This window comes from Doryrhamphus excisus, chromosome 5 (genome assembly GCF_030265055.1).
Source record: "Doryrhamphus excisus isolate RoL2022-K1 chromosome 5, RoL_Dexc_1.0, whole genome shotgun sequence".
NCBI lineage: Eukaryota > Metazoa > Chordata > Actinopteri > Syngnathiformes > Syngnathidae > Doryrhamphus > Doryrhamphus excisus.
In genome coordinates this window covers 19,304,184-19,320,515 of record NC_080470.1, presented here as the reverse complement: position 1 = coordinate 19,320,515, position 16,332 = coordinate 19,304,184, and the positions used below count along the sequence as shown (strand labels likewise).

At 37.5% G+C, this 16,332-nt stretch overlaps 3 protein-coding genes across 3 annotated transcripts in view; 2 read left to right on the top strand and 1 right to left on the bottom strand.

Moving 5' to 3' along the window:
* Window positions 1-6,283, top strand: part of rhpn1 (rhophilin, Rho GTPase binding protein 1) — a 17,825-nt gene extending 11,542 nt beyond the window's left edge. Inside the window, exons 15-16 of the mRNA XM_058073524.1 lie at window positions 1,877-2,029; window positions 3,608-6,283. Coding sequence (XP_057929507.1) covers window positions 1,877-2,029; window positions 3,608-3,817 — 363 coding nt within the window. The 3' untranslated portion in view covers window positions 3,818-6,283. The remainder of the gene's footprint in view (window positions 1-1,876; window positions 2,030-3,607) is intronic.
* atpaf1 (ATP synthase mitochondrial F1 complex assembly factor 1) lies at window positions 4,887-13,312 on the bottom strand. Its single transcript, XM_058073537.1, has 9 exons — window positions 13,059-13,312; window positions 12,380-12,488; window positions 12,196-12,258; window positions 12,075-12,137; window positions 11,118-11,168; window positions 10,899-10,946; window positions 9,248-9,343; window positions 9,066-9,173; window positions 4,887-7,703 (listed from the first exon to the last, which is right to left on the bottom strand). Exons 1-9 carry the CDS (start codon window positions 13,271-13,273, stop codon window positions 7,521-7,523), a joined length of 936 nt encoding a protein of 311 aa, XP_057929520.1. The 5' UTR covers window positions 13,274-13,312; the 3' UTR covers window positions 4,887-7,520.
* Window positions 13,025-16,332, top strand: gpx7 (glutathione peroxidase 7). The gene is made up of 3 exons (XM_058073541.1): window positions 13,025-13,728; window positions 15,404-15,665; window positions 15,764-16,332. The coding sequence occupies exons 1-3, from the start codon at window positions 13,588-13,590 to the stop codon at window positions 15,925-15,927; spliced, it is 567 nt and encodes a 188-aa protein (XP_057929524.1). The 5' UTR covers window positions 13,025-13,587; the 3' UTR covers window positions 15,928-16,332.

The following is a 16,332-nucleotide window of genomic DNA, read 5'->3' as shown; positions in this document are numbered from 1 at the left end:
GCCACACACGCTTGACACCATCTGAACCAAATAAGCTTATCTTGGTCTCATCAGACCACAGGACATGGTTCCAGTAATCCATGTCTTTAGTCTGCTTATCTTCAGCAAACTGTTTGCGGGCTTTCTTATGCATCATCTTTAGAAGAGGCTTCTTTCTGGGATGACAGCCATGCAGACCAATTTGATGCAGAGTGCGACGTATGGTCTGAGCACTGACAGGTTGACCACCCATCCCTTCAACCTCTGCAGCAATGCTGGCAGCACTCAGGCGTCTATTTTCCAAAGACAACCTCTGGATATGACGCTGGGCACGTGCACTCAACTTCTTTGGTCGACCATGGCGAGGCCTGTTCTGAGTGGAACCTGTGATGTTAAACCGCTGTATGGTCTTGGCCACCGTGCTGCTGCTCAGTTTCAGAGTGTTGGCAATCTTCTTATAGCCTAAGCCATCTTCGTGTAGCGCAGCAATTCTTTTTTTCAGATCCTCAGAGAGTTCTTTGCCATGAGGTGCCATGTTAAACTTCCAGTGACCAGTATGAGAGAGTGTGAGAGTGATAAAACCAAATTTAACACACATGCACCCCATTCACACCTGAGACCTTGTAACAATAATGGGTCACATGACACTGGGGAAAGAAAATGGCTAATTGGGCCCAATTTGGACATTTTCACTTAGGGGTGTATTCACTTTTGTTGCCTGCAGTTTAGACATTAAGGTCTGTGTATTGAGTTATTTTGAGGGGACAGTAAATTTACACTGTTATACAAGATGTACACTGACTACTTTACATTGGAGCAAAGTTTCATTTCTTCAGTGTTGTCCCATGAAAAGATATAATAAAATATTTGCAGAAATGTGAGGGGTGTACTCACTTTTGTGACATACTGTATAGACAAACAACCATTCACACTCACATTCATACCTATGGACATACTTCATCCAAAATTTATGACTTCTTGAATTTATTTCTTCTAAATTGAGGAAGCTAAAAATGTACCACTTCCACACACAGTAAGAGGAGATTTTTTTTTCACCCCCAAACTCCACACAAAGGGTGGAATTGAACTCAGGTTCTTGAATTTATTTCTTTTAAATTGAGGAAGCCAAAAATGTACCACTTCCACACAGAGTCATAGGAGATTTCTTTTCCACCCCCAAACTCCACACAAAGGGTGGAATTGAACTCAGGTTCTTGAAATTATTTCTTCGAAATTGAGGAAGCCAAAAATGTACCACTTCCACACAGAGTAGGAGGAGATTTTTTTTCACCCCTAAACTACACACAAAGGGTGGAATTGAACTCAGGTTCTTGAATTTATTTCTTCTAAATTGAGGAAGCCAAAAATGTTAAATAAAAAATAAGAGTTTAAGGTGACTGTAGGGGTGTTAGTTCAGTCTATTATTATGATAATGATTATTATTATTATGATGATGATGATGATGATGATGATTATTATTCATTCATTCATTTTCTACCGCTCTTTCCTCACAAGGGTCGCGGGGGGTACTGGAGCCTATCCCAGCTGTCTTGGGGCGAGAGGCGGGGTACACCAGCCAATCACAGGGCACATATAGACAAACAACCATTCACACTCACATTCATACCTATGGACAATTTGGAGTCGCCAATTAACCTAGCATGTTTTTGGAATGTGGGAGGAAACCGGAGTACCCGGAGAAAACCCACGAGGAGAACATGCAAACTCCACACAGAGATGGCCAAGGGTGGAATTGAACCCTCGTCCTCATTGCTGTGAGGTCTGCGCGCTAACCACTCGACATGTTTCTTGAAAATAAATAAGGTTTTTAAACTACCGTAAGTCTTGAACTATTTGTGCAATCCAAATAATAATATGTATCCACTTGTTTGTCAAGGAGGCAGGCCTGAAGGAAGGAGACTACATCGTGGCCGTGGATGGGCGGGACTGTAAGTGGGCCAAACACGGTGAAGTGGTGACCATGCTGAAGAACTGCGGCGACAAAGGGGTGGAGCTTAGCGTAGTTACCTTCCATTTGCATGACGCTCAAGTGAGTCTTTGTGTATTTGTCATCTGTTGTAGTATCTATGGTCTGTACTACATGATATGTTGTCCTCAAAGCTAATATATATATATATATATATATATATATATATATATATATATATATATATATATATATATATATATATATATATATATATATATATATATATATATATATATATATATATATATATATATATATATATATATATATATATATATATATATATATATATATATATATATATATATATATATATATATATATATATATATATACACATATACATACTTCAAAAATACTCCAGTGAGTCGTGCGCCACACATGCACCCCAAGTATGAAATTAGTGCGGCAAACGAACGTTGAGATGTTACGCAATCATGATCACCACGACTACGTTCTCCTCAAACAAAAGAAAACGGTCACTTGGGGAACCCAAAATGATGCAGGATTATGCTGCTGCATGGAGGTGCCACCGTAAGCTCCTCCCTCTCAAAGCCCTTCTGCTAGCTTGATGTTCTGGTTTTGGATCAACATTTGCAATAACTTATTTGTTTAATGTAATTCATTCTTCATTCATTCATTTTCTACCACTTATCTTCAAGAACCTCGAAGTTTGCGGGGTTGCTGGAGCCTATCCCAGCTGTCTTCGGGCGAGAGGCGGGGTACACCCCTGGACTGGTGGCCAGCCAATCACAGGGCACATATAGACAAACAACCATTCACACTCACATTCATACCTATGGACAATTTGGAGTCGCCAATTAACCTAGCATGTTTTTGGAATGTGGGAGGAAACCGGAGTACCCGGAGAAAACATGCAAACCGAGATGTCCGAGGGTGGAATTGAACTCTGGTCTCCTAGCTGTGTTAGCACGGCGGTCTGCGTGCTAACCACTAGACCGCCGTGCAGCCCTAATGTAATTCTACATTTTTAAAAATTGTATTTATATTATTTATTACTTATTAATATATAATTATAATATATTAATTAATATATATTTTATTTATATTTTTATTAGTTTTATTATATTATTTTCACAATTTAATTCAGTGTATTTATATTATTTATTAATTATTTATAATATATAATTATAATTAATATATAATGTTAATTATTAATATATAATATATTTTATTTTTATTTTTTATATTAGTTCTATTATATTATTTTCACAATTGTTCATTGTATTTATATTATTTATTAATATATAATTATAATTAATAGATAATAATATATTATATAAGATATATTAATTATTTATTAATATATATTATCTTTTATTTATATTTTTCATTTTAGTTTTATTATATTATTTTCACAATTTAATTCTTTGTATTATATTATTTATTAATATATAATTATAAATAATATATTATATAATAATATATAATAATTATTTATTAATATATTATATTATATTTATATTTTTATATTAGTTTTATTATATTATTTTCACAATTTAATTCATTATTAGATTTGAGTCAGCTCCAAAATAACCTACCATGTGTCTCTTTAATTGCAATTGTTCATTCGCAACACAGGAAGCTAACCGTGTGTGTGTGTGTGTTTGTGAACAGGTTGCAAAAAGGGCCTTTATGGCGTCGCACGGCAGCGATAAAGAGAACTCTCGGCAGAGGGTTTGGGGTGTGGCTAAAGGACAGAGCTCCGCCTCCTTACTGAACTGGAACAGGAAGAAGAAGAGGGAAGGCAACGGGACCTCCAAGAGACCGGGAGGCACTTTCAGTTTGTCTTTTGGGAGCATCCGAGACGCGGAGGGAATGTATTAGGATGTCAACTCTACCGGCGCATTTATCCTATGCTGTCATATTTCATATTTCTATGGCGGCCCGCCACAAAATACAATACACGGGATATTTGTGGCTATATTTCATGAGTGATCAGTGCGTCTCAACTGGTGCACTTGCGTACTTATTTACACTTGAGTGCATAAGTGCCTACACACTGACAAGTACCCAGATGCTAGAACTTGATGGACACACGGCATCTTGGCTAGATAGCAGAGGGGGCGGGACTAACACATGTGATTTTTATTAAAAAAGGAGGGGAAGAAGAGCGCTAATTTGGGACAGGACTACGTTGGCACACTCGGATCCAAGTAGACAATCCGAGTCCAAGTACACGCCCCTAGGAGACATGGCGGTGATGTTGGTGTGGCATTGTCGGGAAATACGAAGACGAAATATGGCAGTCGTGTCACAAAGTCATCATTCTTATGTTCCAATAAATGTAATATGGAATTTTTTCCTGCCATGTTTTAGAGCCAACCACTAAGAACCTTTAGAACAGGGGTCTCAAACTCAATTTACCTGGGGGCCACTGGAGCTAGGGTCTGGGTGAGACTGGACCGCATCAGGTTTTCCAAAAAACAGCAAAAAAAAAACGCATTTATTAAAAACAGAAAAATATACAAACCTTTTCAGTGCTTTGGTTCCGATTTTCTACAATAAAAGCTCTGATAAAACATTCCACTGTTCTCAAATATCTTAATTTTTATTTTTCTGCACAAAATAAGATGAAAAAAACAAATCAAGAATAAATCAGTAATAAATAAATATAATAATAATATTAAAACGGCAAATAATAAAAACTTAAGAAACCACATATAGTTGGTGGGTAGACAAATTATTTTTTTCAGATTAAAATGAACAAAGCATTATTAGAGCCCTGTAGACATGACAAAACACGACTATATAAACACGACACATTTATACTCTTTTTATTTACAGTGAAGAAAATAAGTATTTGAACACCCTGCTATTTTGCTATTTCTCCCACTTAGAAATCATGGAGGGGTCTGAAATTTTCATCGTAGGTGCATGTCCACTGTGAGAGAGATAAACTAAAAAGAAAAATCCAGAAATCACAATGCATGATTTTTTTAACAATTTATTTGTGTGATACAGCTGCAAATAAGTATTTGAACACCTGAGAAAATGAATGTTAATATTTGGTACAGTAGCCTTTGTTTGCTATTACAGAGGTCAAACGTTTCCTGTAGTTTTTCACCAGGTTTGCACACACTGCAGGAGGGATCTTGGCCCACTCCTCCACACAGATCTTCTCTAGATCAGTCAGGTTTCTGGGCTGTCGCTGAGAAACACGGAGTTTGAGCTCCCTCCAAAGATTTTCGATTGGGTTCAGGTCTGGAGACTGGCTGGGCCATGCTAGAACCTTGATATGCTTCTTACGGAGCCACTCCTTGGTTTTCCTGGCTGTGTGCTTCGGGTCGTTGTCGTGTTGGAAGACCCAGCCACGACCCATCTTCAATGCTCTGACAGAGGGAAGGAGGTTGTTCCCCAAAATCTCACAATACACGGCCCCAGTCATCCTCTCTTTAATGCAGTGCACTCGTCCTGTCCCATGTGCAGAAAAACACCCCCAAAGCATGATGCTACCACCCCCATGCTTCACAGTAGGGATGGTGTTCTTCGGATTGTACTCTTCATTCTTCTTCCTCCAAACACGCTTATTGGAATTATGACCAAAAAGTTCTATTTTGGTCTCATCTGACCATCAAACTTTCTCCCATGACTCCTCTGTATCATCCAAATGGTCATATGCAAACTTAAGACGGGCCTTGACATGTGCTGGTTTAAGCAGGGGAACCTTTCGTGCCATGCATGATTTCACATCATGACGTCTTAGTGTATTACCTACAGTAACCTTGGAAACGGTGGTCCCAGCTCTTTTCAGGTCATTGACCAAGTCCTGTCGTGTAGTTCTGGGCTGATTCCTCACCTTTCTTAGAATCATTGAGACCCCACGAGGTGATATCTTGCATGGGGCTCCACTCCGATTGAGATTGACCGTCATGTTTAGCTTCTTCCATTTTCTAATGATAGCTCCAACAGTGGACCTTTTTTCACCAAGCTGCTTGGTAATTGCTCCGTAGCCCTTTCCAGCCTTGTGGAGGTGTACAATTTTGTCTCTGGTGTCTTTGGACAGCTCTTTGGTCTTCGCCATGTTACAAGTTAAAGTCTTACTGATTGTATGGGGTGGACAGGTGTCTTTATGCAGCTAACGACCTCAAACAGGTGCATCTGATTCAGGATGATACATGGAGTGCAGGTGGACTTCTAATGGGCAGACTAACAGGTCTTTCAGGGTCAGAATTCTAGATGATACACAGGTGTTCAAATACTTATTTGCAGCTGTATCACACAAATAAATTGTTAAAAAAATCATGCATTGTGATTTCTGGATTTTTCTTTTTAGTTTATCTCTCTCACAGTGGACATGCACCTACGATGAAAATTTCAGACCCCTCCATGATTTCTAAGTGGGAGAAATAGCAAAATAGCAGGGTGTTCAAATACTTATTTTCTTCACTGTACAACATATTGCGCAACTGCAGGGTCTTGAGACACATGCTAACTCGCAAACTAGAGAGCTAGCGACCTAAACGGTAGCCTTCAAGTTATTTCCTTTCAACTTAAATAGCCAAAAACATACCACTTCCACACGGATAGGGAGGATAACTATTAACAGTTATTTAACCTTTAACATGAACATTAATCAAATGTAATAATTTTTTCTGGGTACATGATACCATACAGCATTCATATCAAAACTTGTGCGAGCCGCACTAACATTAAACTTTCATATCAAGGCGGGGGGGCCACATTTGGCCCGCATGTTTGAGACCCCTGCTTTAGAACCATAATATTGCAAACACGTTTTATTTTAATGTTTGCATTAGGAGAGGAAAAAAAAACCCGATTTGCTTCAGTTGAGTTGAGTCAAGCCTAGTACTAGTACTAGTACACAAGTACTTGTGAAATGATGGTAACAATAATCATAGGATGCCGAGGGGACAAGTTGTTCGCTGAAAATTATTTTTACTTTTGCATATTTTTGAAACTGTGAAATGTTCACATCCATCCCCTCTTGGATGTTTTCTTGTATCGTCCAATAAAAGTGCTTCACTTTCTCCACATTTTGCTGTGTTTTTATACACTTTATGTTATGGTAGTAAAAAAAAACAAAAAAACTACACAATTCAATCACATGCATAAAATTCAAAGATGTTGTCATGACATGTAGTAGGGTTAGGGTTAGTCCCTTGGCTTGAGACACACAAGCACCAGACTTGATTGCCCGAAACAATGTTGTTGCGGGTGTAAGCCACGCCGAGCTAAAACTCAACGTCACTTCCTGTCCGATGCCGGAACACATCTGCAGCAACACACAGGTACGAGTCTTGTGTCTAAAACCGCATATTTTCTGTTAGCATGTCGGCTATATTGGGTAATATGAGCTCAAAAGGTGACTATAGGGGTGTTATGTCATGTCTGGAGGGCTCTAACCCACGAGTCCAATCGTATCCCCGAGCTGTCTGAGAAAAGGCGTGACGGTGCTCCTTCAGCACGGCGCTTCAAATAAGTCTGAGAACAAACGTGTTTTTTTTCTTGCAGTACCTGAACGTCACACGATGCCGCGGTTCACCTCGGTCCACCTCGTCAGCTTGTTCTATTTGGAGGCGGGCGTGAACGCGGGGCTGATGCCGCTCTGTTCCAGCTCGGCTATCACAGACATGTGTTTAAACTCGGCGGGGTGGTGGTTGAAGGTCTCCACCAATCGGTGCGTCTCCTGCCTCTGCGTGCCGTAGAAGAGCTGCACCTGATTGGCCAAGCACTGGGCCTGGTGGACCGTCTGGCGGGACGAGAGGGAGTGATCGGGTTTAGAGACTTTGTGACAACTAGGGATCGACCGATATGGGTTTTTTGGGGGCCGATGCCAATACCGATTTTTTTCCCCCATCACACTTGCCGATTTTGCTTGGGCCATTATTTGTGGCCGATACTGCTTTTGATCCCTCAATTTACATGAATTATTATATTACATTTCTCATGTTTAAACAAATATTTATTGAAATGTAAACACTGAACACAGTAAGATTCAGCTTTCTTAAACACACATTTAAACGGCATTATCAACTAATTATAAATTATATAATTATAAATATTAATATAATTAATATAATGATAAATAAAAAAATAATTCAAAAAAGTAAAAAGTCAAAAAATAATTGGAATAAAAATATTAAAAAAATATTTTTCTTCAATATTTAAATGTAATAATAATATATAATAATAATTTTCCTCATGACAGAATAGGACTTTTTTCTCTTATCACAACTTCATTCTTGTACAGTTACAGCTGTTATTTTTTTAAGTTAAAATTTCTTTGGAAATTTTCTTCATATAATTATGTTTTTTTTCTCCCCATGAATATTTTCACTTTATTCTCATAACGTTATAACTTTTTCTGCAACCTAATTTTCTTTAATATTTCAACCTTATGCTGCTAAAGTTATTATTATTCCTCTTAATATTGTGACAATATTCTCATACAAAATTAGGACTTTTTGTCAATGTTCTCCTCATATTTTGACTTCATTCTTGTCAAAGTACCGCTAATTGTTTTTCCTGAGTAAATTATATATTTAGAACACGGGTCTCAAACATGCGGCCCGCGTGCCAAATGTGGCCCGCAGGACACTAGTTTGAGGCCCCCGCCTTGATATGAAAGTTTAATGTTGGTGCGGCCCGCGCAAGTTTGATATGGATGCTGTATGGTATCATGTACCCAGAAAAAATTATTCCGTTTGATTAATGTTCATGTTAAAGGTTAAATAACTGTTAATAGTTATCCTCCCTATCCGTGTGGAAGTGGTACATTTTTGGCTATTTAAGTTGAAAGGAAATAACTTGAAGGCTACCGTTTAGGTCGCTAGCTCTCTAGTTTGCGTGTTAGCGTGTGTGGGAGGCGGGGTACCGCGACTGCGTGTGTTGCGGGGTCCTCTGCTGCCCCTGCGGATGCCTGACTGTAAATCATGCGGCGGAAAAATATATATATCGGCGAACCCACGCCCGTATCGGCCGATACCGATTCAAGGAAAAAAAACACAAATATCGGTCGATCCTTAGTGACAACATCGTGATGTACTGCATAAGAACTGTAACTCACGTAAAAGTACGTAAGTTACAAAAAAAAGTAAAAAGTAAAACTTACAATAAACTTGGGATCCAACTCCGCAGTCATGAGCACGATTCCCTTGTCCTCCTTCAAGTCTGGGTAGTGGTACAGGATCAGCTGGCTGGGAGCGTTCTCACCCAACGTCTAAGCACAGAAGTTCATCCATGATGCCACACGTTGACCACCAGGCAGCATGACGACCGCGTGTTTTCACTCACCTGGATGTTGATGAGTGACGTGAAATGGAGCTCATGGCCGGACCACTGACCCACAAAGAACTCGTAGCCCTCCGTCTGCGGCAACGCAAACAGGAACTGGGGACAAAGCAGGGCAGAGTAAACATTAAAATGAAAACTTATACAGTCTAACTCGCTAACAATCGGTTCCAAACCCGATGGCGATAAATGGATTCCCACAATATAGGATTCAATGTCAATAAATTGAATATTTATGTAGCAATTATTCAAGGACCACCGGGGAAAAAAGTGTGAAATCTCAATGCTTGAGGAAAAACGTTATCAGTGATGCATAATGGTAATGGTTTAATTTGATTTGAACATGCATCAGATTCCAATTGAGTGCATCCCATAATCAGTTCCCAGTTCCACATGTCCAAAAGGAGTAGGAAGAAGCAAAGCTTATTAAATCCTACCCCTCCATCTGGTACTTTTACAATCAGTAACTGTTACATTTGTTCACTTCCTGCTTTCCTAATATTGTTTTGTTTTATTTTGTTGTGTTCCGTTGTGTTGTGTTGCATTTTGTTGCATGTTGTTGCGTTGCATGTTGTTGCGTTGCATGTTGTTGTGTTGCATGTTGCTGCGTTGCATGTTGCTGCGTTGCATGTTGCTGTGTTGTGTTGTATTGTGTTGCATTTTGTTGTGTTGTATTTTGTTGTGTTGTATTTTGTTGCATTTTGTTGTGTTGTATTTTGTTTTGTTGTATTTTATTTTATTTTGTTGTATTTTATTTTATTTTGTTGTATTTTATTTTATTTTGTTGTATTTTATTTTACTTGATTTTATTTTTAGTCACGTACCAAAGTACAAGATGATATGACCATACAATGACATGGGTACCATAAAGACAGATTATGGTGATCAGGTATTTATAAACTTACACCACAACCATATGATTGAATTACTAAAATATATTCATAAAAATATGAATTAAAAAAAATATATAAGTAAAAATTAAGTATTTGACCAAAAAAAATCACAAATTTGAGGATTAGCGAGTGTGCACTTTTTGCTTGAAAATTTGCACTTCGAATTTAGCCATTTCTCACATCATGTTTTCTCAAAACTATATGAATAAATCTTTTAATAAATAATTTAAATACATTTTATAATAATAATATTATGGGGGGGTTGAATACGGCCTTTTATCCGTTAAAAACATCCATATTTAAGCAACTATTGCCTAAATTAAGCATTTCCGAGTATTAAAAAATCAAAGATGTTGTCATGACATGTAGTAGGGTTAGTCCCTTGGCTTGAGACACACAAGCACCAGACTTGATCGCCGGAACAAGAGGCTTTTATTGCAGGTTTAAATGATTAACCCCTAATAAAAACAGGGGCTGCTGTTGCGGCTGTAAGCCACGCCAAGCTAAAACTCAACGTCACTTCCTGTCCGACGCCGGAACACATCTGCAGCAACACACGAGTATGAGTCTTGTGTCTTAAACCGCGTATTTTCTGTTAGCATGTCGACTATATTGGGTAAATTGAGCTTAAAGGTGACTATAGGGGTGTTATGTCATGTCTGGAGGGCTCTAAACATTAACTATATCTCGACGGTGATAAAAAGGTTTAACGGTGTGCATTGGGATGTCATGTCATTAGCATTTCAGAACGCTAACCTTACCATGGGGCAGGATTTTGCTCGGGTGTGAATCACATCGTACGTCTGGCTCTGCAAAAACAAGACAAAAATGTAACGAGTCACGGGAAACATCAATCTAGTTCACCCATCAATCATCATGTGATGGAATGGGTCTTCTCTTGCATGCGTAGACACATTGTGGCTAGCTGGCTAGCTAATAGTATGCAACTGACAGACATGAATGGGAAATGTTGCACTCACTGGGATGACGGCGCTGATCGTGTCCTTGGCGGCGTAATACGTCATCCAAAGCTGAGACCAGTCGAGAAAACAGGAACAATGGAATTCCGGAATGCATAAAAAAATTGTAGCATACAATTTTGAGGTTACAAAAAAACAACAACACGCTAACACCCTGGTTCTAATACTGTATCTAAGTAAGCACCTGTATTTTTTTTTATTAATTATACCACTGTACCACTGTTAAAATAATAATAATAATACATTTTATTTGTATAGCGCTTTTCAAAATACTCAAAGACACTTTACAGAAGAATGGCGTTGAATAAAAGCAAGTAAACAGTAAAACATACATTAAAATACAACATTCATTCGTTAATACATGAGTAAAACATGAGTAAAAGCGGGGGCTTATAAATATAAATTATTATAAATATTAAAATAAAGTAAATATTAAATAAAAAAATAAAATAATATTATATTGTCATATTAAATATAATATTAAATATATATATATTATATAAATAAATCAAAATTAAATAGATATATTATATATATATAATATAATATTCAAATATTATTATTTTTAAATATTAAATTGTAAATATTTAAAAAAGTAAATAAGTAAATTCATAAGTTTATAAATATTTATGTAAAATATATATAATTTTGTTATATATCATTTAATAACTTTTCTTGCCATTATTTTATTGTTAATATTACAGTTGACCATCTTCATGTCATGTTTTCTACTCGTCGTTTTGCCTGCAGTGCGGCCGGGGGGGCGTTATTGACCCCCAGGACATTCTACAAAGACGATTTAATTTTTTGTACGCTTTTTTTTTAAGCTTTTTAAAAAAGGAATTTTACAAGAATAAGGACATAACATTGCTACTGGAAAATGTTGGGCTTATATAGTTTGAGACAACGCGTGCTAAAAACAAAGTCATTTCCTGGTTCCTACCTTTTCCGACTCACCTTGGAAATCTCCTCACCCGTCTTGTCCTGGATCATCTCCAGATTGAGGATGGATCCCAGCATCTGAAGAACAACATTTCATCATTGCCATCTTCCTCATCCAGAAAAGCACCAGCCTCACCTTGTTTTTAGTGAACCCCCCTGATGTTCCACCACTGGCTGCCGTCTTGTTCCGCTTCTCAAACTGCAAAAATTGCAGAAAATAAAGTCATTTTCACAAATAAGATTTGTGTCGCCTACATATATCATGATCATTTTCCATGTGTGACACATTTTTGCGTCGATTATATTGCAAAATACTCCACCTCCTCTTCCATCAGCCTCACAAACTCTGCTTGCTTGGAGTGTCCCAGCACTTCCTTCTTTGCCTCGTGACGTTTTTCCAGCCGAGCTTTCATCTCTTGAGGGTTGGAACTGAAAACAAGAAGATACAAAAAATCAGAAAAAGACTTATCAGATGATGAAGAGTGCATTTCCCAACATGGCTACTATAAAAATTGATACATTTTCAAAATAAAAGTAGGGGAGGATTCATCTTATGTACTGCACAGTCACCATTTGGGGTGTTGCACTCACTAAAAACACTCAAAATGAGTGAACGTGCTGTTAAAAATTACGATTGTTGTTTACGGAAAATGCACAAGAACATTAATGAAATTTGGACAGGACTTACAGTCAAAATTAGCACCCTCAAGAACAATGTACTTAAGTGTACTGATGGAAGTACAGTATTCGATTGGAGACCCAGCCGTACGCACTAAAAAGACCAAGTACGGTAAGTGCACGAACTCTATATATATTTACGAACTGTATATTTTGTCACAATTTACACCGGTAATGTTACGTAGTCAACCTGCAACGCAATTGTCCAACGTTTAAACATAAAATAGCCAATCATAATCATTCATTTTCTACCGCTTTTCCTCACGTAATATTCAAAGCTACATTGCTCCGATGTTGTGTAGCCAAACCAAGCTAGCTAACCTGCGCATGTTCTGAATCTTGTCCTGGTACTTCCGGTAGAAAGGATTCTCCTCCAAGTTTTCTTCTTTCCGCACCGAGAAGGCTCGGAACCTCGGGGTGACCACGCCAGGAATCAGCGGCCTGATACCGGTTGCCTTGACGGCTATCATTCCTCTGTACGTACATGTCATTTGGACCAGGGCCGCCGCCATCTTTCCATCGCTTTTGTCCGACATCTACAACACCCCGATGAGAAACTGCTTTTATTTACATTGGTTCCGGGACACAAGGACGACAAATACATTACAATAGCTGTCAAATTTCATGGTGGTTTATAACTAGTGAGAACAAAATAGCACATAGTATAACCGTTTATTGAGCAAAATAAAGTACAGAAATGCAAAAACTATACTAATGGCTCTCATTGAAATCCATCACACCACTATCGATCCGGTAGTGATACCACCCTTAGTTTCGACATTTGTATCGACCCTTATCCTACGTTGCAGTGTTAGTGGCAGCTTATCAGTAAAGCAGTGAAGTTGTATTAATGGGAAAGATGCTTTGGTGGGCTGTGACTTCGCTGTTGAGTTTACTGATCGTGTCAGAAAGCAAACAGAAGGACTTTTATACTTTCAAAGTTGTCAACAGCAGAGGAAAATTGATATCACTGGAAAAATACCGGGGCTCGGTAGGTCGACAGGCAGATAAGTCATTTATGACGTGTGTATTTGTATTGTTTGATTGTTGCATTAGGTGTATGCATGTATGCATGGATGTCCCTCAAAGATGAGTTTGTGATATTTTCACACAGCGAACACGGAGTGTAACGTTACTACTGTGTTGAGAACGCCCATGTCTTACGTGGCAACTTAACCCGACGGATCTTTCACCACTTTTCTTACAATCTTTATAATCAAGTGGCCATTGTGTATTTTACTTTGTGTCAATACACGCAAATAAACACTGCTTTGTTGTTGTAATCCGCAGATTTGAAGGTTTTAACTGCAGAGCTAATTAAAGTCTAATTTTATCCTCTACTCATATTGGAAGATAGTGTAATTTAATGTTTTTTTTGTTTGGTATGTATGATGTTTCACCCTCTATTCTACAAATAAACACGCACATTTCACCCCTGCGGACCCAATGATCTGACTAGGGCTGTCCTATCTAGTCAAAAAACTGAAAGGATGCAAGGGCCACTTTAATATTTTGTAAAGAAACATACGTAGACATGCTAAAAAGTAAAAAAAAAAAGTTTTTTTTTGGGGGGGGGGTATACTGGAGGTGAAAAGCCTTTTCTTAATATGCTTAATATTGCTATTTTTTTGCCCTATTTTTGTTTTTTGTAAAGAAAATTCCAAATATTTAAAGTAATTTTTTGAATAAATAAAAAAAAATCTTCTTGTAATATTATGACTTTATTCCCATAATTTCTACTTTATTTTGTTTTTTTTATTTTTAAGAATACAATTTTTCTTGAATTAATCGAGTGTAGTCTTTGCCACTTTTGTCTCGTTAGAATATTACTTTTTTTGGTAAATATTTTAACTTTATTTTGGTATGACAGTGCCCCCCCCCCCATCCCATTTGTTGTTATCTCTCTAATGTTACATTTTGTGGTGGTGAATACATTTCAAAAATTTTCTTCTTGTAATACTTTTTTTTGCCCCATTTTTGCCGTTTTTTTCAAAGGAAATTCCAAATATTTGAACTCATTTATTGAATAAATTTCAAAAATTTTGTTCTTGTAATATTATGACTTTATTCCCATAATTACTACTTTATTTTGTTTATTTATTTTTAAGAATACAATTTTTCTTGAATTAATCGAGTGTAGTCTTGTAAAATTGCCACTTTTGTCACATTAGAATATAACTTTTTTTTGGTCAATATTTTGACTTTATTTTGTTTTTTTTTTATTTTTAAGAATACAAATTTGCTTTAATTAATCGAGTGTAGTCTTGTAAAATTGCCACTTTTGTCTCATTAGAATATAACTTTTTTTTGGTAAATATTAAAAATTTATTTTGGTATGACAGTGCCCCCCCCCCATCCCATTTGTTGTTTTTTTTAATTTTCCAACTAAACTTTTTGCTTTATTTTAGTTTTATTGGACTAATAAATAACTTTACTATTTCAACTTTATGCGACTAAAATTGTTATTTTTCCTCATCCTACATGAGTTTCTAATATTTTGACTTCATTCTTGTAAAATCGCTGCACATTTTCTCTCTAATGTTACATTTTGAGAATGTGCCACAGGCCAAAAAAAAAAAAAAACAATACAGCAGTGACCCGCAAAGGGCACCCAGGCCACACTTTGGACATCCCTGAATATTGACGTGGTGGTTGTGTTACTTCAGGTGTCCCTTGTGGTAAACGTCGCCAGCGAATGCGGCTTCACCGAGGAACACTACAAAGCCCTTCAGAAACTCCAACGGGACTTTGGGCCGTACCACTTCAACGTGCTGGCGTTCCCCTGCAACCAGTTTGGACAACAGGAACCTGGCAGCGACAAGGAGATCGACAGCTTTGTACGTCGAGTCTACGGCGTCTCCTTCCCCTTGTTTAGTAAAATCGCTGTTGTCGGAACCGGAGCCAACAACATCTACAAGTACCTCTTTGGTGAGTGGAACGGCGAAATACGAGGGGTATTTTTGGTCTAATTTGGACAATTTTGCAGAGCAGTTAACTGGATTTGGTCTTTTTTTTCCCTCCTCCAGAATCCTCTGGCAAGGAGCCTGACTGGAATTTCTGGAAGTATCTCATTGATGTCAATGGAAAAGTGGTGGATGCATGGGGACCGCGGGTTTCTGTGGATGAAATCCGTCCAAAAATAGCCGACATGGTGCGGGAAATAATCATAAAGAAGAAAGACGAGCTGTGATGTTTTTTGGCATGAATTTAGGAAACAAATAACAGTACCAAACTTAAGTCCTCCACAAAGCACTGATGAATTAGCCATATTTTCACTTCAATTTTACACTTCCAAGAATTGATACTTTTTTTTGGAGTGTTTTGGTTTAGTATTCATTTAGTAGTATTCATTTTGAAATGTGAAATAAATGTGTTTTGGGCAGGCTTGGCTGAACATTTGATGTATTCAAGAAATACTCAGGAGTCAAAGATTTTGTATTTTTTTTTTAGCCTTTGTCAGTTTTAATTGACTTATATTATTAAAGGGGAACTGTAAGTACTCTTTGGGGGAATTTTGCCCATCATTCCCTGTCCTTATGTGAAACATGAACACATATTTCTTTCCCTTTTTTGTGCATTCTAGTGCAAGAAAACG